The 25,816-nt window shown below is 52.9% G+C and overlaps 3 protein-coding genes across 4 annotated transcripts in view; 1 reads left to right on the forward strand and 2 right to left on the reverse strand.

The window, feature by feature from the left end:
• NUP188 (nucleoporin 188) overlaps nt 1–5,286 on the reverse strand; it is a 54,877-nt gene extending 49,591 nt beyond the window's left edge. The window contains exon 1 of the mRNA XM_075560666.1: nt 5,192–5,286. Within this exon, the coding sequence (XP_075416781.1) occupies nt 5,192–5,223 (32 nt within the window). The 5' untranslated portion in view covers nt 5,224–5,286. The remainder of the gene's footprint in view (nt 1–5,191) is intronic.
• A 47-nt stretch (nt 5,287–5,333) lies between these two features.
• Nucleotides 5,334–7,364, forward strand: DOLK (dolichol kinase). Its single transcript, XM_075560669.1, has one exon. The coding sequence runs from the start codon at nt 5,581–5,583 to the stop codon at nt 7,195–7,197; it is 1,617 nt and encodes a 538-aa protein (XP_075416784.1). The 5' UTR covers nt 5,334–5,580; the 3' UTR covers nt 7,198–7,364.
• Nucleotides 7,365–9,285: 1,921 nt separating this feature from the next.
• PHYHD1 (phytanoyl-CoA dioxygenase domain containing 1) lies at nt 9,286–24,293 on the reverse strand. Of its 2 annotated transcripts, XM_075559094.1 has the most exons (11): nt 24,261–24,293; nt 19,863–20,021; nt 15,059–15,134; nt 14,860–14,907; nt 13,045–13,100; nt 12,898–12,960; nt 11,991–12,012; nt 10,660–10,788; nt 10,439–10,555; nt 9,430–9,556; nt 9,286–9,331 (listed from the first exon to the last, which is right to left on the reverse strand). In XM_075559094.1, the coding sequence occupies exons 1-11, from the start codon at nt 24,291–24,293 to the stop codon at nt 9,286–9,288; spliced, it is 876 nt and encodes a 291-aa protein (XP_075415209.1). The 2 variants fall into 2 exon arrangements, with proteins under 2 accessions (XP_075415209.1, XP_075415210.1); XM_075559095.1 differs by lacking the exon at nt 12,898–12,960.
• Nucleotides 24,294–25,816: the final 1,523 nt, after the last annotated feature.

Below are 25,816 nucleotides of genomic sequence, written 5' to 3' on the forward strand. Positions count from 1 at the left end.
ATTTTGTCATATCTTGCCCTATCCGGAGTCTCCCTTCCCCCACTTCTCTGCCGTCCATCTCCCAGGGAGGAGGTCACATGTGGATCCTTGTAATCAGTTTCCCCTTTCCAACCCACCCACCCTCCACTCTCCCAGCATCGCCCCTCACACCCTTGGTCCTGAAGGTGTCATCCACCCTGGATTCCCTGTGCCTCCAGCCCCCATATGCACCAGTGTACAACCTCTGCCCTATCCAGTCCTGCAAGAAGGCTAATGCTTTTAAGAAAACTTCAATTCCGTTGAATAATAGTCACCAACTCCCATAACTAAACACCAGAATCACAGTAATTTTCTTTATAAAAGACAGTATTCACTGTTCAAATTAATTAGTAGATTAGATCCAGCTACTGAAACAAAATGTTCCTTTATACTGATAATGTATATATAAAAAACCATAAGTGAGTCAATGCCTAGGTTATTAAAAACATAGAGATAAGCTTATTGTTTAAAGAAATGTAAGGTACATTTTTAAAGAATACCTTTTGTAAAAAGAATAACTACCTTATCTGTCTGCTAAATTTAGATTAGCCAAAACTAAAGGCTTTATTTGAAATGAAATATATTCTTATTTTACTAAGAATAGCTTCTGTTTGCACAAGTTGCATTGAGTTGATTCTAACTCATAGTGAGTGATCTTATTAAGACAAAGTAGAACTCTTTCAGAAACAGATAGCCAGGCCTTTCTTCCTGATCTCTTTTAATCTAGAACCTCTGCTAAAACCTGTTCAGTATCATAGCAACATGCAAGCCCCCACTGACAGAGGGTGGTGGTTGTATATGAGACACACTGGTAAGGAATAGGAATGGAAGGTGAGAATTCTACCAATAAATCATGAACACTTCAAGACATCAGGCACACTACACTGTCCTTCTGAAGGTGAACAGTTTACCTATAAGACCGAAACCACCCCCATTAGGTCATCTGGAAATTAAGGCTTAAAAGTGGGTTTGGGAACTTGCCTTCACACAGTTAATCTATAATGGAGGCAGGGCTTGAACTCAGGATTGCAATGCTCTGCAGTCTAACTATATTACATTACACTGCCTGAGAGTTCATTCTGCCAGCAAGCAAAGATGCCAACTGAGGTGAAGCACTATGGTTTACAATGGTAGACCAGACCTTTCACATTGTGGCTGGCACAGATATCCGAATGAATACATTTCAAAGAAAGGGAATGAAACGGGTCCCTCTTTTAGGCTTGCAATCTAATTGGAACAGAAATATTTAGAAAAACAAATAATATATGCAGAAGTGCAGAGAAAAAACAGAACAGGGGGAAATGATGAGTTTATCAAGAGAGAATCCTTACGGAAATCTTACTGGTTCCTTGAGTCCCATATATTCACTGGCCTAGAAATAAAGGGGACACAAATAAATTCTAAGACCTTTATGAGGCTCACAAGGTCACTGAAATCACATTACACAATCAGCAAAATGGAAGAAAACTGTAAAGAGCATGATACTAACAATCACACACTACAAAGAAACAATACCACAGAGAACAGAAAAAAGTCAGAAAAGAGAGGGATTACGAAGGACTGACTTGTGAATGATGAAAGGCTTAGAATTGGGACTTTAGAAACGAGGACTTAAAGGTTGAATGAAGCTTAAAACTGTGATGTCTAGCCAGAAACTCTGGGAAATACCCTCTTATACTCGTACATATTTTTAAGAAATTAAGTATGTGCTAATGTCACTCAGTTGGTTGTACAGTACTTCTCTGAAGCCAAGTATCTGGAAGAGAAACTCAGGCACAGAAATTAAATAACTTGCCACAAATTCAAAAGTTCAGTTTTTAAAAATTGATGATGTCCAATCCAGTGTTCTGGCAAACAACAGGAAACTACATTCTGGAAAGAGCTGGAGTTAGTGAGGACTGAAAATGATCTTCTCTAGTGAGCCTTCTGGTTGGAAATTTTTGCAGGAAAACTACTGGGAGGTTATAAATCAGCGTCTACAATTCAGTCCTCTTGATAAAACGTGGAAGCAAAGCCAAACTACCCAGAAGAGATAATTCTTTTGAGAAAGAGAGTCCACACGGAGATAATAAAAGCTGCCACTGTTCATGGATGCACCAACTCCACAGACGAGGCACAGCTCTCTTGTGTAAACAGATGTAAGTTTAGCAGCTAAAGCTTTTCAAATTGCAGTTCTATTTTTGCTTAGCACACCTACCCCCCCCCTTAGATTTCCATAAACACATTAGCTGAAGAAAACAAGTCACAAAGAAAATATCAATATTCAAACTGACTTTCTGCCAATCTGAGTGGCCTTCCCAGAAGACTGATTTAAGAGTAGTCCACTTTTGCTCCCTAGTACCAGCTTGGATTAACATAGAAAATTGGAGGGTGCAGGATGCCTGGTAGGACTTAATCAAAGGCAATGTAGCTGAGAGGAATTACTGAAACCCAAATGAAGGCTGAACATGATAATGGGACAACAGGACAGTAAAAAGAAATAGAGGAAAAGGGCATTTATAGAGATCTAAATACAGGAATGTATATATGTAAATATATTTATATATAATGATAGGGAATTAAAGCTACGTACATGCATATGTTAAGTATTAAGGTAGCAGATGGACATTGGGCCTCTACTCAAGTAATCAATCAATGCAAGAACACTTTGTTCTAATAACCCAGCATTCTGTGATGCTCACCTTCCGACAAGATTACTGAAGACAAAATGGGTGGGTACATAAGCAAATGTGGTGAAAAAGGCTGATGGTGCCTAGCTATTAAAAGATATAGCATCTGGGGTCTTAAAGGCTTGAAGATAAACAAGTGGACATCTAGCTGAGAAGCAACAAAGCCTACATGGAAGAAGCACACCAGCCTGTGTGATCACCACATGGTGTTAAAGAGATCAGGTATCAGGCATCAAAGACCCAAAACAAAAAAATCATATCAATGTGAATGAAGGAGAGCACAAAATGGTGAGACCCAAAGCCCATCTGTAGACAACTGGACATCCCCTTACAGAAAGGTCACAAGGAAGAGACTAGCCAGTCAGGGTACAGTACTGCACCGATGAAACATACAACTTTCAACTTTCCTCTCATTCTTTAATGCTTCCTCCCCCCACTATCATGACCCCAATTATACCTTACAAATCCAGCTAGACCAGAGCATGTACACAGATAAGGGCTGGAAATACAAGGAATCCAGGATAGGTAACTTCCTCGGCCAATCATGGGAGCAGCAGATCAGACGGCGAAGGGGAAGGTAGGGGAAGAAAGGGGGAACCAATCACAATGATCTACATATAAACTCCTCCCAGGGGGGAATAGACAACAGAAAAGTGGGTAAAGGAAGATATTGGTCAGTGTAAGACATGACCCAAAAAAATTTAATAAATTATCAAGGGTTCATGAGGAAGAGGTGAGGGGGGAAATGAGGAGGGATTAAGTACAAAGAAAATGTTTTGAAAATGATGATGGCAACATATGTACAATGATTGTGAGAAGAGCTGTAAGAGCCCCCAATAAAATGATTTTAAAAAAAGAAAAACATGCACAATTGCTTTTCCTACCCACTGCCCACCACACCTGACCCAAAGCAAATAAATAAAATGCCCCCTAGTGGTTTCAATGAAAGAATGTGCATTTGAGGCTCAAAATGTTAAGATGACTTACTTGTCTGAAGCCCTCTACCAATGAGGCGACACAAGTCATTTTCTCTTAGTCCAGACCTCTAGGCATTTCAAACAGGGACGGCTGCTATATATAATCCCAACTGTTACTCAATGCAACTTCAGGCACAGAAGGAAAACTCACTCTCCTAATGCAGGCCTAGGAATTCTGTGTCCTGAGCTAGTGGTAGGATCCCCAACAGGATCAAAGCATCTTCCAGGTGAATCCCGATGTGTCCTTAACCAAAGACATTTAATCATTTCCCCGAGCTTCGTAATGACTTTGAAACAGACCTAAGAAAAGGGGGGGCCCAGAGGCCACTGTGCTGTCCTGACAATAGGAGCCTGGCAGTGGCAATTCTAGAAAAGCTCAATCTCAGATATCGACAGTATTAGTACTAACTAGAGACTTGCTGGTTTGTTTGTCTCTTTACGTCCTTTACTTCTGAACACTAGGCATTATGTCGGCCTGCTAACCACAAAGTCTGCAGCTCCAAGGTACCATCCGCTCCACGGGAGACAGATGTCCTCCTGGGTCGCTAGGCGCCAGAACTGCCCGAGGGCAGTGAGGTTGGAGGTTTGTTTGCAGGATCCAGGCAAACTGTGGGGCAAGCACTGCGGGCACGGGAGTGACAGGCGCCGGGGATGGCTAGGCGGCTTTTCCAGGGAAGGGAATGAAAGCCTTCTCCCTCCAGGTGTAACGTGGGCCCCTCACGCCTGTGGACTCGAGCCGACTCGGACCCGAGTCCCCACTCTGTCACTTGGCTGGACGAGTGGGCCTGCCGACTCGTCTGGAAAATACAAAGTGCCTCGCAGAGTTGTGGTGGTTCCGGGAGCGCCAAGGAACGCACCTGCCCGGGGTCTGGCGCTAAGCTCGGAACTCACTCTCTTTTTCACGGTTCACCTGGTCGCCCCGAAGCCGAGTACTGTGCCTGGAATCTCGCGGACGACGGGGACGTGTCCCCCGACTAGATCCAGGCACAGAAAAGGACTAGCCGGGCGGATGAAAGGCAGAGCGGGGGACGAGGGCGAGACGGCGGGGAGGCGGGCGGCTGTAGAGCGAGAAACACACTTCCGATCGGGAGCCCCGGGGGGAACCGGGGAAGCAGAGGCGGCCCGGGACGGGGGCGAGGGAGGGGGTCCTCCAGGAGAGGGCAAAGCGCCCGGCCGCGCCTCGAGGGAGCGTCACGACGGCCACGCGGGGAAGCTCGAGGAGGGCGCTCGGGGAAACGCCGACGGGAACCGGGAGGAGGGAAAGGGATTTTGGGGTGAAGGGGCCGGGGGCCCGGGACTGAGGGATGAGGTGAGGAACCGGCCTTCCTCTCCGAGAAGTCCGCTCCGGTGTCCGCGCGCGAAGGAAGACCGTTTGCACGTAACCGCCCCCCGTCTCGGCGCCCGCCTCCCGGCCACGTTTCGCCCCGCCACCGCCGCCACCTCCCGCTCCCAACTCCCGCCCCGCTTCCGCCGGGTTTCGAGCCCGCGCCGCACAGCCACCCGCCGCCAACTCAGTCCGCCGCGTACCTCATAGACACCTCGCCGGCGGCTGCCGCCATCTTCCCGCGCGCGCACCCCAGCCCCGCCCCCAGACGCCGCGCCCACGTGACCGCTCGCCCCGGCCCGAGCGCGGGGGCGGGGCCGGCGTCACGTGCGCGGGGGCGGGGCTACGGCGGCGCTGTCCCGGGAAGTGAGGTACGTGCGGCGCGGGTGGCCGCGGCCGTGGGGAACGTGGCCGAGGGGCGAACCTGTACGCCCGCCGTAAAGTGGAGCCGGCTGGGGAAGGGACCGCAGTGGAGCTACGCTCCTCGCAGCTGGAGCACGGAGGGAGACGGTTACCGGCCGCGTCAAGCGGCTGCCTCTGCCACGGCAGCCCGAGTCCCGCCGGCCTTCCCGGGGGCCTCGCGTCCGGAGACATGGCCCGAGATAAGGTCCCCGCGACCCCGGGGGCGGGCGCTCCGGTGAGCGGGTCGGTGCTGGCGGAGGCGGCAGTGGTGTTCGGCATGGTGCTGAGCATTCACGCGACCGTGTGGGACCGCTACTCGTGGTGCGCCGTGGCGCTCGCAGTGCAGGCGTTCTATGTGCAGTACAAATGGGACCGGCTGCTGCAGCAGGGCAGCGCCGTCTTCCAGTTCCGAATGTCCGGCAACAGCGGCCTGCTGCCGGCCTCCATGGTCATGCCTTTGCTCGGCCTCGTCATGAAGGAGCGCTGCCTGGCCGCAGGGAACGCCCACTTCGAACGCTTTGGCATTGTGGTGGCGGCCACCGGCATGGCATTGGCCCTCTTCTCATCAGTGTTGGCACTGGGCATCACTCGCCCGGTGCCCACCAACACTTGTGTCATCTCGGGCTTGGCTGGAGGCGTCATCGTGTACGTTATGAAGCACTCGCTGAGTGTGGGTGAAGTGATTGAGGTTCTGGAAATCCTGCTGATCTTCGTGTACCTCAACATGATCCTGCTATACCTCCTGCCCCGCTGCTTTACCCCGGGAGAGGCGCTGCTGGTATTGGGCGGCATCAGTTTCCTGCTCAGCCAGCTCATCAAGTCCTCCCTGATTGTAGTGGAAAACCAAGGGGACCCGGTGGACTCCTTGCTGCTGGTGGCCGTGGTGGGGATGGTGCTCATGGGCGTCTTCTTCAGCACCCTGTTTGCTTTCATGGACTCGGGCACCTGGGCCTCCTCCATCTTCTTCCACCTCATGACCTGTGTGCTGGCCCTCGGGGTGGCCCTGCCCTGGCTACACCGACTCATCCGCAGGAACCCCGTGCTCTGGCTACTTCAGTTCCTCTTCCGGACGGACACCCGCATCTACCTTCTGGCCTACTGGTTTCTCCTGGCTACCGTGGCCTGCCTGGTGGTGCTGTACCAGAATGCTAAGCGGTCGTCTTCTGAGTCCAAGAAGCACCAGGCCCCCACTGTCACCCGGAAGTATTTCCATTTCATCGCGGTGGCCACCTACATCCCAGGGATCATCTTTGACCGGCCACTGCTCTATGTGGCCGCTACCGTCTGCCTAGCGGTATTCATATTCCTAGAGTATGTGCGCTATTTCCGAATCAAGCCCCTGGGCCACCCTCTGCGGAGCCTCCTGTCCCTCTTCCTGGATGAACGAGACAGCGGACCACTCATCCTGACCCATATCTACCTGCTCCTGGGCATGTCTCTTCCCATCTGGCTGATCCCCAGGCCCTGTAATCAGAAGGGTAGTCTGGGAGGAGCACGGGCCCTGGTCCCTTATGCTGGCGTCCTGGCCGTGGGTGTAGGCGACACTGTGGCCTCCATCTTTGGCAGCACCATGGGAGAGATCCGCTGGCCTGGAACCAAAAAGACTTTTGAGGGGACCATGACGTCTATATTTGCCCAGATCATTTCTGTTGCTCTTATCTTAATCTTTGACAGTGGAGTGGACCTAAATTACAGCTACGCTTGGATTTTGGGGTCCATCAGCACTGTGTCCCTTCTGGAAGCATACACTACGCAGATAGACAATCTCCTTTTGCCTCTCTACCTCCTGATATTGCTGATGGCTTAGCTGCTGTGCAGCCACAAAGATGGAGGAAACAGGACCCCGGGGAGGCTGAGTGGCCCACCCTGCCCTCGCAGCCGCCAGCCACTGGGGCCTGAGGAACCAAGGGATGAAAAGCAGATTGGATTTTTAGGTTGGTTTTCAGATTTAAATAAAAGTCAAAGCTCTCCTGCTTTAGTTTGCTTGTGCTTTACATTAAAAAGAGAGAAAGAAAATAGCTGTGACCACTCAAGACCTTGAGTGTGCTGTAGTCTCCCCACTCTTTACCCCACCGTGCAGCCCTCCGATGGATGGGGCCTCAGAAGGGAACACTGGAGACAGGCAGTCGAGCCTAGTGGTGAACATTTCAGATTCTGGTGTCAAACTCCTCAGATTAGAACCCTTGCCTGCACCACTTATTAACTGTGATCTCATTTCTCTTGTCTGCAAAATGAGAATCTCAGCAGGCACCGTGTGGGGCTATTGAGAGGACCCAGTGAGACGTGTGCAAAGTGGCCCCAGGCATAATGAGCACTCGCCAGGGAGAGTAGCCTTCGTACCCAAAGCCAGTCTCATCCCAGCAGTAAAAGCCATGCAAGCTAAAGGGGTTGAGTAGCTGCACTCGGAGAACAGAGTGACTTGCTTTTTCTCATTTGAGCGAGGAGAATCAAGGGGGAAATGATTCCTACCCTGGGGGCTAGGGAAAACAAGGACAGAGATAGAAATGGCTGGTGGCATGCATGGAGGGGCTGGGGGGACAAGGATCAGGTCCTCAATTGATGTCCTGTCTCAGCCAACCTCCCGATCCCCACCTCTCAAGTCTCCATCCTGTCAGGGAAAGGCCTGGCTGAATGGTGCTAATGGGCTGGACAGTGCAGGGCCTTGTCAAGGGGTCCCTTCTGAAACTCCAGTCCCACCGAATGTGTGTGTTTTTTCTTTGGCACCACAGTGAGCCTAGAACAGGTCCGGAGGGGCTGAACTCTGGGACTGTGCCTGAGCAAGGGGCCTCCAGAAAGCCCCAGCCTAGCTTCCTGCACCCCGCCATATCGCCCAGGGCCAGCACAGAACCAGGCATGTGGCCCAAACTGGAATTGAGCAACAGTGTCCAACTGGATGACCGTTTCCTGTCAGCAGGAAGGTAGCTCTGCTGAACAACGCTCTCCCCAGTTGCCGTGCAGTCTTGCAGGGAGAGGCCAAGCAGAGAGGGGAAAACTCTGGACCAACAAGGACAGGCTCCAGGAAAAGCTCTGGGGAGCTTGCACTGGTGTTGGAGAAGCATTGCCAAGCCCTTTCCCTCAGAAGAGACCACTGAGACATCCTTTGGGGAACAAAGGAGACTTAACAGATCTGCCTCTTCCTGCAGGCTCTGCTTACTTACCAGAGGAGATGGCGTCAGTTTTGCCTCACTGATTCCCTGGGGTTGGGTTGAGGGGGTGATCTGGGGAAAATGACTTTTTCCTCGGGACCTTGTTTGCTCCATGTATAGAGTGGCGGGCCAAGTAACGCAGAGTCACAAATGCTTCTGCCAAGGCCAAGCGGGTAACAGATGACAAGGGCAGAGAACAGGGAGCCACGCTGGACTCCAGCTGGCAGCCATTGGGCATGTGTGCCCTATGTTGTCAATCATTCAAGGGAAGCCTAAGAGCCTGGATTTGTATATCAAACCTCCCAGTTATTAAGAAAAAGAAAGTAGTTTGGGCTTCAAAGAAAACAGCTACGGTGTATTTGGCCTGTGTACATAACGGCCTCTGGACCAGATCTCAGGCTGTCGGGCCTGTACCTGTAGAAGAGTCTGCCGCCTGTTCATGCCCACACTCATCTTGAGGGCAGGGCTGTTTTGGGGGGCAAAAAGGACCCAAAAGCTGCATTTGCAAGTGGTTTTTTATTCAGGGCCTCACAGGGTATAAACCAGAGATGCATCTTAGAGGACAGACAAGTGAGAGGCCAGTTCAAGGGGAGGGTGTGTGAGGGCAGGGAGAGATCCTGGGAACACCTCCCAGCCAGGAGAGCAGAGGGGAGTTTGCTGTTGGAGCTGGCAGCGCAGGCCCGCCTGGCCCACCAGCCAAGTCTGCAGCTTCCCCTAGGAGGGGCAGTGGCCCAGTCCTGCTGAGACCATCAGGTGTACAGTGGAGGAAAGGGCAGCTCAGCTGTTGGCTGGAGCCTGCAGGGGACAAAAGAGATGACCTCAGGCGGCTGTCATGGCTCTCAACCTCCAGCACCAACTCAGAGCCATCAGGAAAGGACACGCAGCTGCCCTACCAGTTCTCTGGGCTCCAGACAGTGCCCAAGGCCTCCATGAGGTGGAATGTGTAGGACTGGCGTGAGTGTTCGGAGAGGTTCTGCTCACTCTTGTGCACCACTTCTCCGTGGATTAGGACCAGGGCTCCTGGCGAGGATCCAAGCAGGTCATGCCCCTCCTGGGCCTGGGAGGGCACCAGCCCACACCCCGACTTCCCCAGGACATGAAGGGACACGGGTCCTCCTCCCTTAAGCACTTCTGTGCTCCCTCCCTCCCCCATCCCTCCCTATTCCCATCCCTAATTACTCAGACCCTACCACCTGTTCCAGGCTCCAGACTGTTGTTTAGAGCCTGGTTCCCCTGGAATCAACTCCCTTCTAGGGCAGCCTGTGCCCCTGGCAAGTCTTAGGAATAAGCTCTCCCTACTGTGCCAATCAACTCAACTCTGACCTGGGCCAGGGACAGTTTCCTGTTCTAAAAGACAGAGTGGACTGAGAGCCAGCATCGGGTGACCACTTGCTGGGTGCCACGTCAGTTCGGTGCAAACGTCTTTTACACATTAGGATTTGCTGACTCTTGCTGTTGGGTGCTGGTGAGCCCATTCTGACTCACAGTGACTTTGAGTGACAGACCAGAGCTGCCCCAGGGTTTCCACGGCTGTAACCGCTGCAAGAGCAGATGGCCGCGTGTCTTTTCTCTGCCCAGAGAGTGACCAGTGGATTCAAACCACCAACTTGCACTTAGACAAACACCGCCCGGTCTCCTCCTCTCCCACTCTAACCTGGGGGAAACAGGCTCAGAGAGGTCAGGCCCTCTGCCTAAAGATTCAGCCCATAAGTGGCAGAGTCTGGACAGGAGCCTGCACCAGGGAACCTTGCTGTTATCCACAGGCTACCTACCGCCCGGCCCCACCTTCCCTCAGTCTGCGGCTTCATAGGCTCCCGTGACCCTGCAGTAGGGTTAGGATGAGGAAGCCTCCAGGTGCCGGGTCCAGGCCCCATCCTGGCTGGCCCTCTGCAGTCAGCCTACCTCTCCGCACAGGTGTGGGCACAAAGAGACTGTTCTCCCAGGCCGGCTCTGAGCCCAGAAAGCTGGTGCCAGGTGCCGAGCAGGCAGGGTTCCGGACCATCCTTCTTGAAACTCCACCTGCAGGTAAGTTGGAGCCATGAGCCTCTCTTTGCTCCAGGGCTCTCTCCATGGGGCGGAGGAGGGTCCCGGGACGGGCGGGTAGACCAGACAGGTGTTCTCACTAGTATGGGAGCCAGGGATGAACCAGAGGCAGCCGTTGTCCAGCGTGGCATCCTCCAGCGCGATCCACATGCCCAGCACCCGGCCCAGGGGCTCCGTGTACAGGAAGGAGGCATCCTGGTGAGGGAAGACTGCAACGAGGCCACCTTGGGGTGAGGTGTCCACCCCGTTGGCAGGCCCCACTTCACCTTGGCTCCACTCCACCTAGGCTCCCTGCAGCCCTGGAGTGCCAGCCTCCCCACAGTCAATTAGAACCTTGCCCCTCCTGGTCCAAGACATTGGGGCAAGAGATTTCACATCTCAAGTTTGGACCTCCCAGTCTATAAAGTGGCACAGAAACCCACTTAGGGCTGCTAGAAGGTTCCATGGGACAATGCCTGAAAGGTGCTTAGTACCAAAAACATCTGCTACCCTTTCACTTCAGGCAAGTCGCCAAAACTCCTGTCTGAAGTAGTAACAAGCAGGCGGGCCCCCAGGTGGTGTAAGATGGGAAGCTGGGGGTCGAGGGGACATGCTATGACCAAGCATCCATAGTTTAAATACCTGCCCACAGGACGCTGGGACCCAGCAGGACCGAGAGCATTGGGCCAGGACTGCAAACTTTGCAGTCACCCAGTGAAGGCGATGCTAGCCTCCTCGCCTTCCTGCCTGGAGAGCCTGGCATCGCTGAGCACCAGCCTTTAGAGGCGGTTTTGATAAAGTCTTCTAGCGTTGGGCGCACTCCACGAAGCCTTTGGGGTAGGATGGCTGGAGGAATCGGGGAGCACGCAGTCATTGTTCCAGAGGACTGCCCTCGGGCAGAATGGCAGGGAGGAGGGATGGCCGGCCACAAGGTGGTCCAGACTTGGGTTCTGGCGAGAAAAGGAGTGGCTGCTGGGTGGAAGGTGAGCTCCCGGTCAGCTGAGATATTTAAGCAGAAGTGGGGTGGTAAAGGGCATCTGGGAATCTCTGGCAGGAATTAGAAATAGATCAGGAATTGGTATCAGTCATTAGTTCCCAGGAAGTTTGCTAAAAGAAACAGACTCCCAGGCCTGTGTAGCCCTATCGAATCAAAACCTCAGGGGCTGGGAGGTGGGAGGCTCTTGTTTTTACCTGACAAGGGTTGCTGCCAGCTCCACAAACTGCTATGTGGAGGGCTCCCAGGCCCGCCCCCACCCCTTGCCCTGCAACCCCCTGTTCCAGGAAGGTGGCCCCAGCCCCGGCCCAGCCTCCTACCCACAGACAGCCCAGATCCCAGCAGCAGCTGCCTTTCCTCCCAAGACCCGGCAACCACTAACACCCCCATCCTCCCCCGCAGGCCTTCATTGGGCCCCACAGATTGCACCTGACTCACCTTCGCCCCCACAGCGAGGTTGCTGAAAGAGAGAAGCAGAGGCTGGTAAGGACGGGGGTAGAGGGGCATCCAGGAGGTGCAGGGTCTCACCCTGCAATGTGTGGAATGGATGCCCCTGCCCTGGACCCAAGAGTTTCACCCCAACATCCAGGCATCAAGCACCTCCCGTGTGCCCCGCTCTGGGTGTGCAAAGAGAAAAAGCCCCCCAGGCCGCAGAGAGCTCCCCAGGCCAAGCAGGAGTCCACCTGGCCCAGCCTGAGGGGCTCCAAGGTCACGCTCCTCAGAGACTTGGACCGTTTGCCTTCTTAGGGGTCGGGGAGGCCTCTTGGAAGTAGCACTGAGCTGGACCCTAAAAGCTGGGAGCAGATCAGGAAGGAAGATGGGAAACGCAGGGAACCACCCCACGCTCTCCTCCCACCAAATCTTAACTGAGCACCCATAAAGTGTCCAAACACAAACTAACAAATCTGTCTTGGAAGGAGGACGCCTGGAATGTGCTAGAGGCAATACTGATGGGAGTTTGTTTCCTGTACTTTGGCCGTGTCGTCAGGAGAGGCCGGTCCCTGGAGAGGGGCATCGTGCTGGGTAGAGTGGAGGGGCAGCGACAGAGTGGCAGGCCCTCGACAAGACGGACTGACGGCAGAGGCTGCAACAATGGGCTCAGACTAAGAACAACTGTGCGGCTGGCAGAGTTTCGTTCCCCTGTTCATCGGGTCGCTGAGAGTGGGGGCCCACTAGGACAGCACCTGGCCACAGTGAGGTGCCAGGGGCCTCAGCCAGGAGACCAGTTTCACTCGGGTTTTGGGGGTGAACAATAATTCCTCATTTCCGCAGTGGCAACGGAAGGGGAGCCTCAGAGAGCGGGGCTTGGGCAGAACCCTGAGGTGCAGCGAGACAGAGCACTCACCTTGAAGATGTACATGCTCTGCACCACCACGGGCTTCTGTAGGCCCAGACTCCTGACCACAGCCTGGAAAGGGGCAGAGGTCATACTGCCTGCCAGTCACATGCCCCTCAGACCCACCCACCAGGCCCCAGCCCACCCTCTGCTCACCTGTACTTTGGGGGAGTGTGTGACACGCCTGAAGACAGAGTCGTGGGCATGCAGAGCTGCAGGGACAGAAGTGGGCTGTGGCCAGTTCTCAGCCCCCTGGCATCCCACCCAGACTCAGCCCTCACTTACACATCCTCACCTATCTTGTGTGCATGAAACATTCTGCTTGTTTATAAAGGAGTCATGTGCCACAGGCCACCATGACCTCACTCCTGACCTTCCTGCCACCTGCAAGCCTCCCTCCATCCCTGACTCCGCATTCCTGGTGGAGGACAAAGGACTCCAGGGGCCACCCTTGGGAGGCAATCTCTGGACTCTAGTTTATTCTGTGCATCCATGGGTGTGGGAAACAGAAAGATTTCTCCCAAGTTGTCTCCCCCAAATATAAGCCAAACTTAGCTGCTTGCTTGCTACACGTGGCAAATGACTACACACGTGGAGGTCACCACAAGTAGGTCAGGGGTTATTTTCCCTAAGGGTTATCAGCCATCCAGACTCTAGATTCTAGAGCAAGCAGACTGTATAGTCTGTCCCACCCTAAGTAGGGCCCACTCCCTTCTGATAAGGATAGTGGTAAATTGTCTCCCTGAAGGAGTGCCCAGGGAGGTCAAGCCCACTTAAGGGTGACCAAGGTTAGGCCGCCATCATGAATTGAGGGTCCGCCCTTCTTGTCACATGTGTACCTTTAGTCCTCCCCTTCCTGTCATGTGCACACCCCTAGCTCATCCCCTTCCTGTTACGTCTATGTCCATTGTATATCCCCCTCCTATTGCTTGTGTTGCCTTTGTACAGCCCCTTCCTGTGACATGTGTGGTTACCTGCAATCACACCCCCTAAGTAGATCTAAGCCTTGGTTATCAATAAACTGGGCCCCCCCCCTCCTTGCTCTCCTGACCTCAACCCACACTGTGCGTAGACCTGGCTGGTAAGATCATGGCCATCCAGGAGGTGAACATGCTACCTACCATGAAATATGTCTGACTCTTTATTTTATTCTCCTATCTCTTTCATTCTCGTTGACTTTATTATAATCTTTTTAAATCATTTTATTGGAGGCTTATACAATTCATTTGTTTTTGGCTCATACAATTCTTATCACAATCCATACATCCATCCATTGTGTCAAGCACATTTGTACATTTGTTGCCATCATCATTCTCAAAGCTTTTTCTTTCTTTTTAAATTAAAAAAAATCATTTTATTAGGGGCTCATACAACTCTTATCACTCATAATCTTTTTATATATATATCTCCTAACCATACAATTGTGCCTATCGAACCCACAATCAGTTGTAGGAGCCTTTCCCCAACACGTGGGTAACTGTTCCTTCCCGTAAACCTCGGTCTCTTCCTCCGTACAATGGGGACAAGCAGCAATGCCCTGCTTCCTGGGGCTGCTGGGGGGCTGCGGGGCCAGCATGTGTACAGTTACAGTCCCAGCCTGCCACAGAACCGCCCACCACCCAGGACCATGATTTGCTACCATTTGTGTCAGTCTGAGAGGGAGGGCATCTGGCATGTTTTGAGCATGTTCATATGTCAGCCGCCTCCTTGAAGAGGCTCCAGGAAGTCCCCCATTCCTACATCATTGCCAAAAGGCAGCAGAGAGTCGAGGGACCTGCATATGCCCCTCCACAGTGTGTCTGTGTGTGTGGACGTGAGCGGGTTTCCCAGGGCTACGGTGGCAGCATCTTGGCCATTAGATGCTTGGCACCCTAAGAGGCAAAAGAGCAGGGCCAGAGGGAAAGACTAATTGCAGACCCCTAACTGCTCCAGGCCTCAGAGTCCCCATTTTCCCGTCCAAATCCTGCTCACCGTGGCCAATTTTGTTGATGGACTTCTCCGGAGGGACCAGGAAATTGCCTGCACAAGAACAGGTAAAGGCAGAAGAACCAGATTCTGTCTCCCCCCTGGGCACTGACCTCAGCACCCTTGCAGCCCTGGGGTGTTGAGATCCACCCTCCCCTTGCCTCCCCCACCATCCCCTTACACTTCCAGGGTACCAGTTCCAAACCTGCTTTGTCAAAAACACCTTTCTCAAAGAAGAAGCGAATCTTGTCGCCGCTGGTCAAGAAATAGTCTGCGCTGCCCTGTAGAGAGAGAGACGGCAGCAGAGAGGAGCCCAGGGGTCAGGGCTGGGCCTGGCCAAGAGGGAGGGTGGATTCAGATGTCTCCCAGCCACCCCAGGGACGCAGACTCCCCACCATGCTGCCCAAACAAACGTGGTTCTGAAGCGCAGGCCAGCCATGTCCCTGGGAACACAGCCTCATGGCACAAGCGTGTAATTTCTCAAAACCGTCTAAAAACTCAGTGACTCCAAGCTTGCCCTAATGCTGCTGTGGTTAAGAAAACATGCTAGCATTTATTAAAAAGACAATAAAAAAAGAAAACAAGCTAGATTCCAGCCAGCCTGGTTCCCAGGTAGCCTAGAGCTACTCACTTTCCCTAGCCAGGCCTTGCTTTTCTGTAAAAAGGGCTTAAGCCCGAGGCTACCTCTCAGGGCAGTTGAGTGCAAACTTGGCTCACTGTGACCCCCAAAGAGAGCTGGGTGGATTCGAACTGCCAGCCTTTCAGCTAGCAGGCAAGCACTTAACTGCTGCACCACCACACCAAGGATCCTTAGTATTTGGTAGTAAGTCCGAACTGCGTGACTGTGTGCTTCGCTTCATCCATAATGGAGACAGTAAGTACTGATGGTACTGAACTGCTAGGGCAGCGGGTCTCAACCTGGGGGTCGTGACCCCTTTGGGGGTCAAATGACCCTTTCACAGGAGTTGCCTGATTCACAACAGTAGCAAAATGACACTGATGCAGTAGCAACAAAAATAATGTTATGGTTGGGGGATCCCCAGCACATGAGGATCTGTCCGCGGCCTGCGGAAGGTTGAGAGCCCCTGCTCTAGAGCGATGTAATGATTACAGGCTGATAGGGAAAAACGCTCCCGCACTCGCCTGGCCTGCGGTAAATGCCAGAGGCCATGTAAGCCCCGGCTTCTATGATGATTATTACTGTGTATAAAACGCTGCTGTTCAGTAAGTGTAAACTATTCCTGGTCTCTTTCTGTCCGAAGGAGAAGGAGCCATCAGGACTTGAGGAAGCTTATTAACAACCATTGACGTGCAGATGACACCTCACTTGCAGAAATCCAGCAGGACCTGAAGCACTGGCCAACATCACGGCTACCGCCTTCAGTATGGACGAAAACCCAAAGTGAAGAAGGCCCCATCCTCCCAACTGGACCCACAGACAACATCCCGAGAAACAGAAACAAGAGTGAAGCCGTGAGGGGTTCCTGTTGCGCAAGCCATCCAGCGAGGTGGGACAGTGGCCAAACCTGCTGCACGAGACCGCTTTAAAGTGCTGAAGAGCAAGGATGTACTTGAGGCAAATTCTTGCCCTCCTTCCCTCTCAGGAGCCAGAATGTCCCTGTGCGGATGAAGGGGAGCCTCCCAAGCCATGGCACTTTTAATCGCCTCATAATGTGCATGGGACAGGCAGGCAGGCAGTGATAGTGGTGCCTTTGAGTGACGGGTATTGCGAGGACAGGGACTTCCAGAAGGGAGAAACAGGCGGTCGTAGAAGAAATACAGCCAGAATGCTCCTGAGAATCAAGGATGGCGAGACGTTGTCTCCCATCCCTTCAACATGTTATCAGGGAGGAGCAGTCCCTGGGAAGGGGCCCCGTGCTTCAAAAGAGGAAGAGCCACAACCAGACGGAGGGACACCGGGGCTCACAGCAAAGGCCACACAGCGCCCTGTCTGGCACACACAGTCACCGCGGGTCAGAGCGACTGGAAGGCATCTTCAGGACAGCAGCAGCCCTTGTTTACTTCTTCAGGCTGTATTGCCTCACAGTTACGCCCTGCGTCAACGCTTTGCCCAGACTGCTGCTTCGAAGCCCTCTGTGAACTCATGACAAAGGGGCAGTTGTTCGGGGAGATAATTAGGCACAGATTCCAAAGCCGCCTCCTGGTCCCGCTGTGCCGGGCATGGCCACTTGCAGGTGTGTGAGACCGCGGGCCACCACGGTGCGTCCAGCTAGGAGGGGACAGGAGGACGAAACACGGCTGTTTCTGAGGCCAGGTAAACAAGCCAACTAAGACATTCATGTTCATGGAAACATAACTGGAAGTTCTTAGCACCGGAGTGCTGTTTTAGGGAAATGTGCTGGGCTCTCCTTGCGGCTTTAGCCGTCCTCACAAGGGGGCTTCCAAAAGTTGTGGGAAGTTGGGATGCACCCCCTACTCAGTGGGAAGCCTTGTACACCCGCGGGCGGTGCCACCCCTCCCTTGTCAGGGGAGTGACTGGAGCTAAGAGATATGAACCCTGCCCTGCTCCCCCCCCTCAGATAGCCACCGCCCCCTCACTCCTTCCTGTGCACAACTGCTCTCGGATTCGGCCAACAACTCTTACACCATTACCAAACTGCCCTCCCACTGAAGGCAAGTTCTTAGCTCCTCTGCATCGGGGGCAAACCCGGGACCCACCACCGCGCTGGAGCCGAGTCCAAGTCCTAGGGACCCCAGAGGGCAAAGCGGAACTGGCCCTCAGGTTCCGAGGCTGTGCGTCTTTATGGGGGCGGACAGCCTCAGCTCGCTTCCACGGAGTGGTTGATGGGCTTGAACCACCCACCTCGAGTGAGCAGCGCAGTGCTTCACCCACCGAGGCTCCTGCAGCAGGGTTGCTGCCACTGCCCGGCCCTGCGCTACCCCATTAGTCTTCTGTGTGCGCCCACTCCTGCAGCCGCTGTGTCAAGCCATCTTGTCAAGGGACTTCCTGTTTCTCAGCGCCCTGCCACATTACCCAGCATGACAGCCTTCTCCAGGGACTGGTCTCTGCTGACGACACGTCCAAAGTACTTGAGACAGCGTCTCGCCATCCCTGCCTGGAAGGCTGTACTTCTGCCAAGACAGACTTGTTTGTTCTTTTGGCAGGCCAGGGCGAGGGTGAGCGAAAGAAGTCAGAGCAGCGGCCACAGATCCACTGAGGTCGTCCACGTGTCAGAGATGTCACTTAACTTTTTAATGAATTCAGCCATTTGGGAGGAAACCAGAACTACATCTACGTAGGCAATAAGGCATGCTAACAGGAATTTACGAATAGATTGTTTAAACTGGCCTGTCCGCAGGGCAATACCCCACCCCGCCCCACCCCACATGGCATCCTGCATGTTCCATGGACCATAGTATGTGCAATAGCAGCCCCCACATGCAGTGTTCCCGGGAGCTCAAAGACTGGCCTGTGAAGAGAACCTGCAAGGGAGCGGGGGTTCCTCGGGCCCTCGGGCCAGTTTGTGCTCGTTTGGCACCCGATTCACCACTAGTCTTTCACAATATGGACAGTGGCAGTTGAGGGGGCTAAACCAAGGTAGACACCCTTTTCTCTCCCATTCTCCCTTCCACTCCGTCTGATTTCTAGAAGCTTCTGAGCCGCTGAGAAAGGACAAGTATGACAGAAGACCAGTGTTATAAGGGGACAAAATGTGACAAATAAAGACTTTCACGTCAAATGGAGTGGACTCTGGAGAGTGTCAAGCGGGCGAGTGAGGGAGAGAGGGTACATCAACAAGCTAGACTGTGGGTGCTTGCTAACTTGGGTGTAATGGGAGGCAGGCGTCCACAAGAGAAGAGAAATCAAGGAGCGGGTGGGGGCAAGCCCCTGGGAGACTTGATTAATAGTTTAAACTGTTGACTACAAAAATGGTTAGATGAAATGTAACCCCCACCGAATTTACAATGAAACAATGAAAAAGGATTTATAGACTCAGAAACCACAGGTCTCCCCGATGTCCTGTGAGATCACTGGGAGCTAGAATTGGCCTGGGGACAGTGGGCCTGGTTGACTTTGTCTTTTGGCAACCCTTTATATTAGTCCCTAAAAAGAAAAAAAACACTGCCATCGTAGAAAGCCCCGTCTTCCTCCCTAAAAAGCCTTCCAAACCCAAACCAAGCTCAAATGCCATCGAGTCAATACTGACTCAGTTTCAAGAGCTGAAAGCCCTATCTTTCTCCCGAGGAGCAGGCTGGTGGTTTGGAACTGCCAACCTGGCAGACCTCAGCCCAATGCATAACCACTAAGACTGAGGCGCCTGAAAAAAATTTTTTTAAAAAGCCTACAGCACCTGGTATTCCAAGGGAGTCTTCCATTCCACGATCAGGATGGTACAGCAGGAGATAAACGTTTAATTCCCTCCCTTGAATGGAATGCAAGCCTCAGGTCGTTGTAATACCCACAATGCCCACCAGATGGCAGAGGTCGCCCAGTGTGAGTGGCCAGTGTGTCCCAGGGGAGTGACTGCCCCAGTGTTTATCCAAGGCTGTTTGTTGCAGGCCACCAAGAAATTCATCAAGCCAGACCATACAAGGTTACAAGGACCATGTCGGAGAACCACCTGAGTTTCAAGGTAGCCATCTCAAACCAGGGGGGAATACCAGAGTTCCTGGTGTTACTCGGGGGAGAAGAATCGCCCAGGTGGGCCCAGTAGAATCCATCTCTGGGCTCGTTCTCAGGTGCTGACCACAGAGACACCCTTTGGAGCAGAATTACGGAGGAAGCACAGCAGAATTGTGCCTGTATCAGGCAGCTCTGAGTTCAAATCCCACCTCTGTCAATCTCTCACTGTGTGATTTGGAGCAAGGTTCACTGAGCTGAGTCTCCTTGTTCCTACCTGTCAGTTGAAGGCCTACCTTACAACCTTCATGATGCCTGGTACACAGAGGCCTCCAGGGCTGGCCTGTTAGTTATCAGAGGGACTCTGGGGAGTCCTTCCCTGCCCCATGGAGAGAGAGATCCTGTGTCCATCTGCCCCGGCACCTACCTGTGCTCGGAGCTGCTCCTCCTCCTGGGTGGAGAATTCTGTGCGGCAATGGAGAGGGACGTCCATCTTGGCCATGATCTCGCCAATCCTTTCCTTCATGGCTGCACACTCGGCGACAGACAGGAAACCTTCCAGAACCAGGAACCCATCCTCCTGGAACTGCAGGCAGGAAGGAGACTCGAGTTCCTGCCTCGCTCAAAGGTTCTCCGGAGCCACCAGCCGCTTGGCTTCCGCCCTCCACCGTGCCATGGTTGGCATCTGGCCCCCAGGCACGAGCCGTCAGGGTGGGCTGCTGGCATCAAGGATGGGGGAAGGGGAGGTGTTTCTGGTCTTTCTCTTGGGTGGGCTTCCGCTCATAAGGCTTTAAGCTCCTTTGTTTGTAGGGTTAGAAGGCATGGGACTGTCGTCTGGGGCAGGGTGGGGCGATGTCCATCGGCAGCTACCATAGTTCATGGAGAGAACCGGCTACCTTCCAGTTTGAGGAGTATCAGCTGGGGTCTTAAAAAAATGTGCAGTTGATCATCTAAGACACCTCTATCGGTGTCTGTTCCCGTGGAGCAGCAGAAAATAAAGAAAACGTTTCAGCCCTGGTAGTGTGTTGGGCTGGGATCCGCACGGTTGGCAATTCAAAACCACCAACAGTCTTTCTTCCCGGGGGGGGGGGGGGGGAGACTTTCTACTCCTGTAAGCAGTTGCAGTGTCAGGAACCCACAGGGGGTCGCCGTCGATGGCAGTGAGAAAGTTTCCTAGAAGAAGCTAGTCCACAGGACTAAGGGCCCACAGGAATCACAATCTTCTCTAACCTGGGCCCAGAAGAACTAGATGGAACCTGCCTAGCACTGCGACCATTCTGATCAGGGACAGGGTAGAAGGTTCTGGATAGAATGAACGGAAAATGCAGGACAAAATTAAAATCCTCCAAAGGGCTATATCAGTAAAGACCAGAAAAACCTCTGAGATGATCACCCTCAGATAACCTTTGAACTTGGAACAGAAGCTAGTTCTGAAGGCCACCTTTCAGTAAAATAACATAAAATTAAAAATACCAAAAAAGAATAAAATGTTTTAAATTAAAAATACCACTTAGGAGTAATGTGAGCAATGGTCAATATTTCCCCCAAAGCAAAGATGGGAAGGCACGGAGGTGGGGGCGGGGGAGCCAGCTCGAGGAGAACAACAAACAGAATGGGCATCATGAGAATGTTGACAGTGATTGTGAAAATTGCAGCCGGTGTGGTAAGCTGTTAAATGAGAACCTACACTTGCACCTAAAACCCTCACTAAATAAACCCACTGCCAGCAAACCCATTCTGATTCAGAGCAGCCCTCTAGAGGGTCTCCGAAGCTATAAAGCTGACAGGAGCCAATAAGTCACATCTTTCTCTGGTGGAGCAGCTCGTGGGTTTAAACCACCAACCTTTGGGTTGGCAGTCCAGCGCTTACCGGACCTCCTTGCCCAAAACACATTAAATAAATTTTAAACAGGAACTCGGTTGACATGAGATCAGAAGCACTGGATGGTGCCCAGCACCCACTGCTGATGACTGACCAAGATTCCATGGAAGAATCCATAGGAGAGTCTTCCCTCAAAGGCTGGGAAGTACACAAGAGAATTTCACATGTTCATGGAATTCAGACTTTCTGGAGCCACTGGGGCTATATGAGCCCCTGAAACTGTTGCCCTGAAACCAAAATTATCTCCTGAAGTCTTCTTAAAATCAAGCGACAATTTAGCGCAGCTAGTAAAAACTCAGGAAGCTTAGGGGGCAGCGACTATGCTAATGAGGGACAGAGAATTCCATAAAGGAAGGGGTGAGGTGGTTGCCTAGCTGGAAGAATGTCTCAGTGCCCCTGGCTTGTCTGCGGAGGGACGGTTGGCTGGGTGTGTGTCTGGCTGTCAACAACAACAGGATTCTTTCAGTGTTTTTAAAAGAACAAATGGCGGAAGGATTGAAAGAAAACCAGATAGGGGAAGGGAGCGGCTCCCCCAGGGAGTCACATTTAAAGGGGGTAAGAGGGAGAGCAGGCAGGAGCGTGGCAGGGGCCCTGGTAGCCACAGGCAAGGTGTTGGGCTCTCTCCTGGGTGCAGTTGAAGGCTAGTGGGCGAGTCGAAGCTGAATGACATGTTCTGTTTTGTCTCTGGTGCTCACATGTTGAGACGATTGAGAGAGAAAGGCTATAGGTGTGTTTACTTGCAGGGAATTACCTAGTCTCAGGTACCCTGGGGTGGTGTAGTGGGTGATGCTTGGGCTGCTAAATGAAAGGTCAGTAGTTCAAAACCACCAGCCGCCCCTGGGGAGAAAGATGAGGCTCTCTAGTCTTGTAAAGTTAGAGTCTTGGAAACTCACAGTAGCAGTTCTACCGGGTCACAGTGAGTTAGAAACGGCTTGATGGTCCTGAATCCTGGTGGCTCTGTGGGATAACCACTGGACTACTAAGCACAGGTTAGTGATTCAAACCCACCAGCTGCTCTGTGGGAGAAAGATGAGGCTGTAAAGATTTGTGGTCTTGGAAACTCTAAGGAGCAGTTCTGCCTTGTCCTCTGGAGTCACCATGAGTGGGAATTGACTCACTTGGTCAGTCTTAACAGGATGTTAGAAGTCGCCTCTGGTTTCCAATTTTAATCCCACCCTCACTTCATGGACACTCACGTCTGTCTTGTACGCTCTGCATATTAGAACACGTACCAACATCCACAGCCGCTCTCCGGTCTCCGGGGTCAGCGGTGCCAGTTGGGGTTGTAATCCTCATATCAACATGAAGCTGAACATTGCCTCCCTGGGAACTGGGTCATCCACAGCAAACCGCGCGTGCCTTTGATCCCGTAAATTCAGTGCTAGGGAGTCTCCCTTTGGGATTAGCGCTCAGGGGAGCGGAGATGTAAATATTGAAGGTAGTGAGTGAGCCTTGTTTAGTGAAAGCAGTGGCCTGAAAGCAAGCTGAGCGCTCAGCACAAGGGGATTAAAATGCTGCTTTACGTGCACCGGGACACAACGGGTCCATCTGAGTAACGTGGAGGAAATATTTACTGTGCCTGCAAATGAGCCAGGATCTCACTCGTTGTGGGAACCTGCAGAGATGGCTCCCCGTCTCTGGTCCGCAGACTGTCAAACGGGGAAAGCATAAACCTTAAATAAACGAAGACAACCCGAATTCTGACTCGTGGCGACCCCATGTGTTGGTGAGCAGAACTGCCCGGCAGGGTTTCTTGGCTGTACCCTTTCTGGAAGCAGAGCACTACACCTTTCTTCCAACTGCGGCTGGGTGGGTTCACACTGCCAAGGGCACACCACTTACCCAGCCAGGGCTGTGCCGGCATGCTTGGTGTTCAGGGTTGTTGCTTCCAGCACAGAGCGACCCGGGAGTGTCAGAGTAGAACCTGGTCTCCACAGGTTTTTCCATGACTGTGACCTTCAACACAACTCAGGGATTCTGGGGATTACACAGTATCTCCTCTGGTGACAAAGTGAGTTATACTACCACCAGGTCATTAGTTCTAATCCACCAGTCGCTCCAGGGAAGAAAGATGAGGCTTTCAGCTCCCATAGAGATTTATATCCTTGGAAACGTTAGATAGGGTCATTATAAATCAGAATGGGACTGGCTGGCAGAGGGTGGGAATCTATAAGACAGCTAACAAGCACTCAGTAAATGGTAGAAACTATTTAGTTTAACAGAGTCCCAGTGGTGCAGTGGTTTAAGTGCTCGGCAAAGTCTGCAGTTCGAATCCGATCCGCCAGCTGATCCCATGGAGAAAAACGAGGCTACCTGCTTCAGAGACCCTAGGAGTCGTTCAGCTGTGTCCTAGAGGGTGGCTATGGGTGGCCTGGTCTTTTGGTTTGAAGCTGAATATCAAACAGTTCCGTCTCTGGCACAGGAATTAGGGGTGGTTTTCATGTATTTGTCTGGAGTTTCCTCATGCCATCAGATACAAACTAACAGGGGTCTTTCTCTCTCTTTTTCAGAGTTTTCGTTGAAATAACTCTCCCGGGCAAAATTGTGGTGTCTATTGAGGGCTGTTCCGATCAGAGGATGTCTACATCAGGCTCCAAGGGATGGCTGGCCCCGCCCCGGATACACCCACTGTTCAAGTGGGCGTGGCGACTCCTATGCCTCTCCCTCTTGTGCTTCTGCCTCTCCCTTCACCCCCCACCCCGGGGGTCCCAACCTCACCAAGGCTTGTTTTATTCTGATTTTGGCCACGCCATCCCATCCAGGTGCCTTTGACTTGGTAGAGAACAACTAAGGTTGTGTGTGGGAAGTTAAGAGGGAATGCTTGGGGGCTGCCCCCTCTGGACCTCATTCTGCTCTTACAATGGCAGGAGCTGGGGATGGCTCACAGTCCTGACTCCCCACCCCTACAGAACCCTCCTGCCCTCCCACCTGGCAAGCACCTACCTTGCGGACCTGTGAGGGGCTCAGGCAGGCCATGGGAACCTCAGCAGAGCACACAGCAGAAGGCTCTGGGCTACCTCCCAGGCACTGAGCAGGGGAAAGTTCAGGAGGGCTGCCTGGGGCCAGAAGGCCCAGAGGACTTAACCCTTCCCGACCCAGAGAAAACCAGGTGCTACCTCCTAAACACACCCTGAGCAACCTCTCTAGACTGATGCCCAGTCCCTGGCGCCCTCTCACATCTCCAGGCCTCCCTCTCCCAAACTAATCCAGGATTAGCCTTTTGTGACCTCCTTCACGGTTTTAAACCACTCCCCCCCTCCCCCAGCTTCTCTCCTGAAGCCACCCTGGCTGCTTGCCTGTGTCCAGAAATTGAGTTCCCAGGGGTGAGGCAATGGAGCTGGGCTGGCAGGACACTCTGAGTCCCAGTCCCAGAGCCAACACTGAGACCTCTGAGAAGCCTCTTGTCCAGGGAGCATTAGAAATGGAACCTCCTGCCCCTCCCCCGAAAAGAATTTGTTCCAAAGGACGACATTGACTCTGCAGCTCTGGGAGATGGACATATCTGATCAGAGCACACAGGAGCAGATGAAGGGGCAGGAGGAGAGAGTGGAGCACAGCCTGGCCCACCAGGCCGTGAGGATGATGTTCCTGAGTAGAGCAGCCAGTCCACAGAGAGAACAACATGGCTGGCCCCACTATGAGAAATGATGCCCCTCAGTGACTAAGGGCGATACAGGGGACAGCACCGGAGACACAGTGTGGGAATTGCGCCCAACCTGATCCCACCACACCGAGGCAAATCACTGGGGGAGTGCAGCGGAACAGCAAGGGAATGGAGTGGCAAGGACCCCAGGGAATGCTGAAAGTGGACTTTGGGGCCAGGGCGTGGTGCCCCAACAGACTGGACTGGAAAACGCTCCTAAGGGCCAGCAAATGATCCCTGAACTAACTACAAACTTTTCTCTTGGGAAAAAAAAAAAAAAGAAATGGAACCACCAGTATCCACAGCTAGGGGGTGGGTCACAGGGTGGGCGAAGAGACCATCCACCTCTGAGAGCCTCAAACCTCTCAGCCCCACTGGGACTCAGGGAGGGAATTCGCATTGTTAGGTCAGTCTGCAGTTCTGTAGTATAGCGTAGCATGGCGTAGTGTTGTGGTTACATGTTGGGCTGCCATCCGCAGGCCAGTAGTTCAAAACCACCAGCCTCCGATCAAGAGGCACAGCCTTAGAAACCTACAGGGGCAGTTCGACCCTGTCCTACAGACTCGCCACGAGTCAGCATTGACTCCGGAGTTTGCTTTGCTGCAGCTCAGAGGAAGGGCAGATGAATGTGCTCTGTGGAAGGAGGAGGAAGCCTTCAGAATGGCGAATGGAGCAGCCTTTGCTCTTCACCCCTAGCCCCAAGTGGGCGGGCACAGGTGACCCAGAACACAGCCCAAGCTCACCCCACCCCCACCCCGTAGCCAGTCCTGTGGGGCAGCTGACCAGGCCACTCTGGCTGTTGCAGCTTCTGAAAACAGGCCACTGGCCTTCCCCGAAATGACAGCTTTCTGAATGG

This window comes from Tenrec ecaudatus, chromosome 10 (assembly GCF_050624435.1).
Source record: "Tenrec ecaudatus isolate mTenEca1 chromosome 10, mTenEca1.hap1, whole genome shotgun sequence".
Taxonomy (NCBI): domain Eukaryota; kingdom Metazoa; phylum Chordata; class Mammalia; order Afrosoricida; family Tenrecidae; genus Tenrec; species Tenrec ecaudatus.

Excerpts from the sequence above, each read along its gene's own strand:
- DOLK (XM_075560669.1), top strand. The coding sequence starts at position 5,581 with ATGGCCCGAGATAAGGTCCCCGCGACCCCGGGGGCGGGCGCTCCGGTG.
- PHYHD1 (XM_075559094.1), bottom strand. The coding sequence starts at position 24,293 with ATGGCCTGCCTGAGCCCCTCACAGGTCCGCAAG. Across the intron at positions 10,789-11,990 it reads ACCTCGCTGTGGGGGCGAAG|TCTTCCCTCACCAGGATGCC; the intron begins GTGAGTCAGGTG and ends GCCTCGTTGCAG. Across the intron at positions 10,556-10,659 it reads CATCCCTGGCTCCCATACTA|GTGGAGTTTCAAGAAGGATG; the intron begins GTGAGAACACCT and ends ACTTACCTGCAG.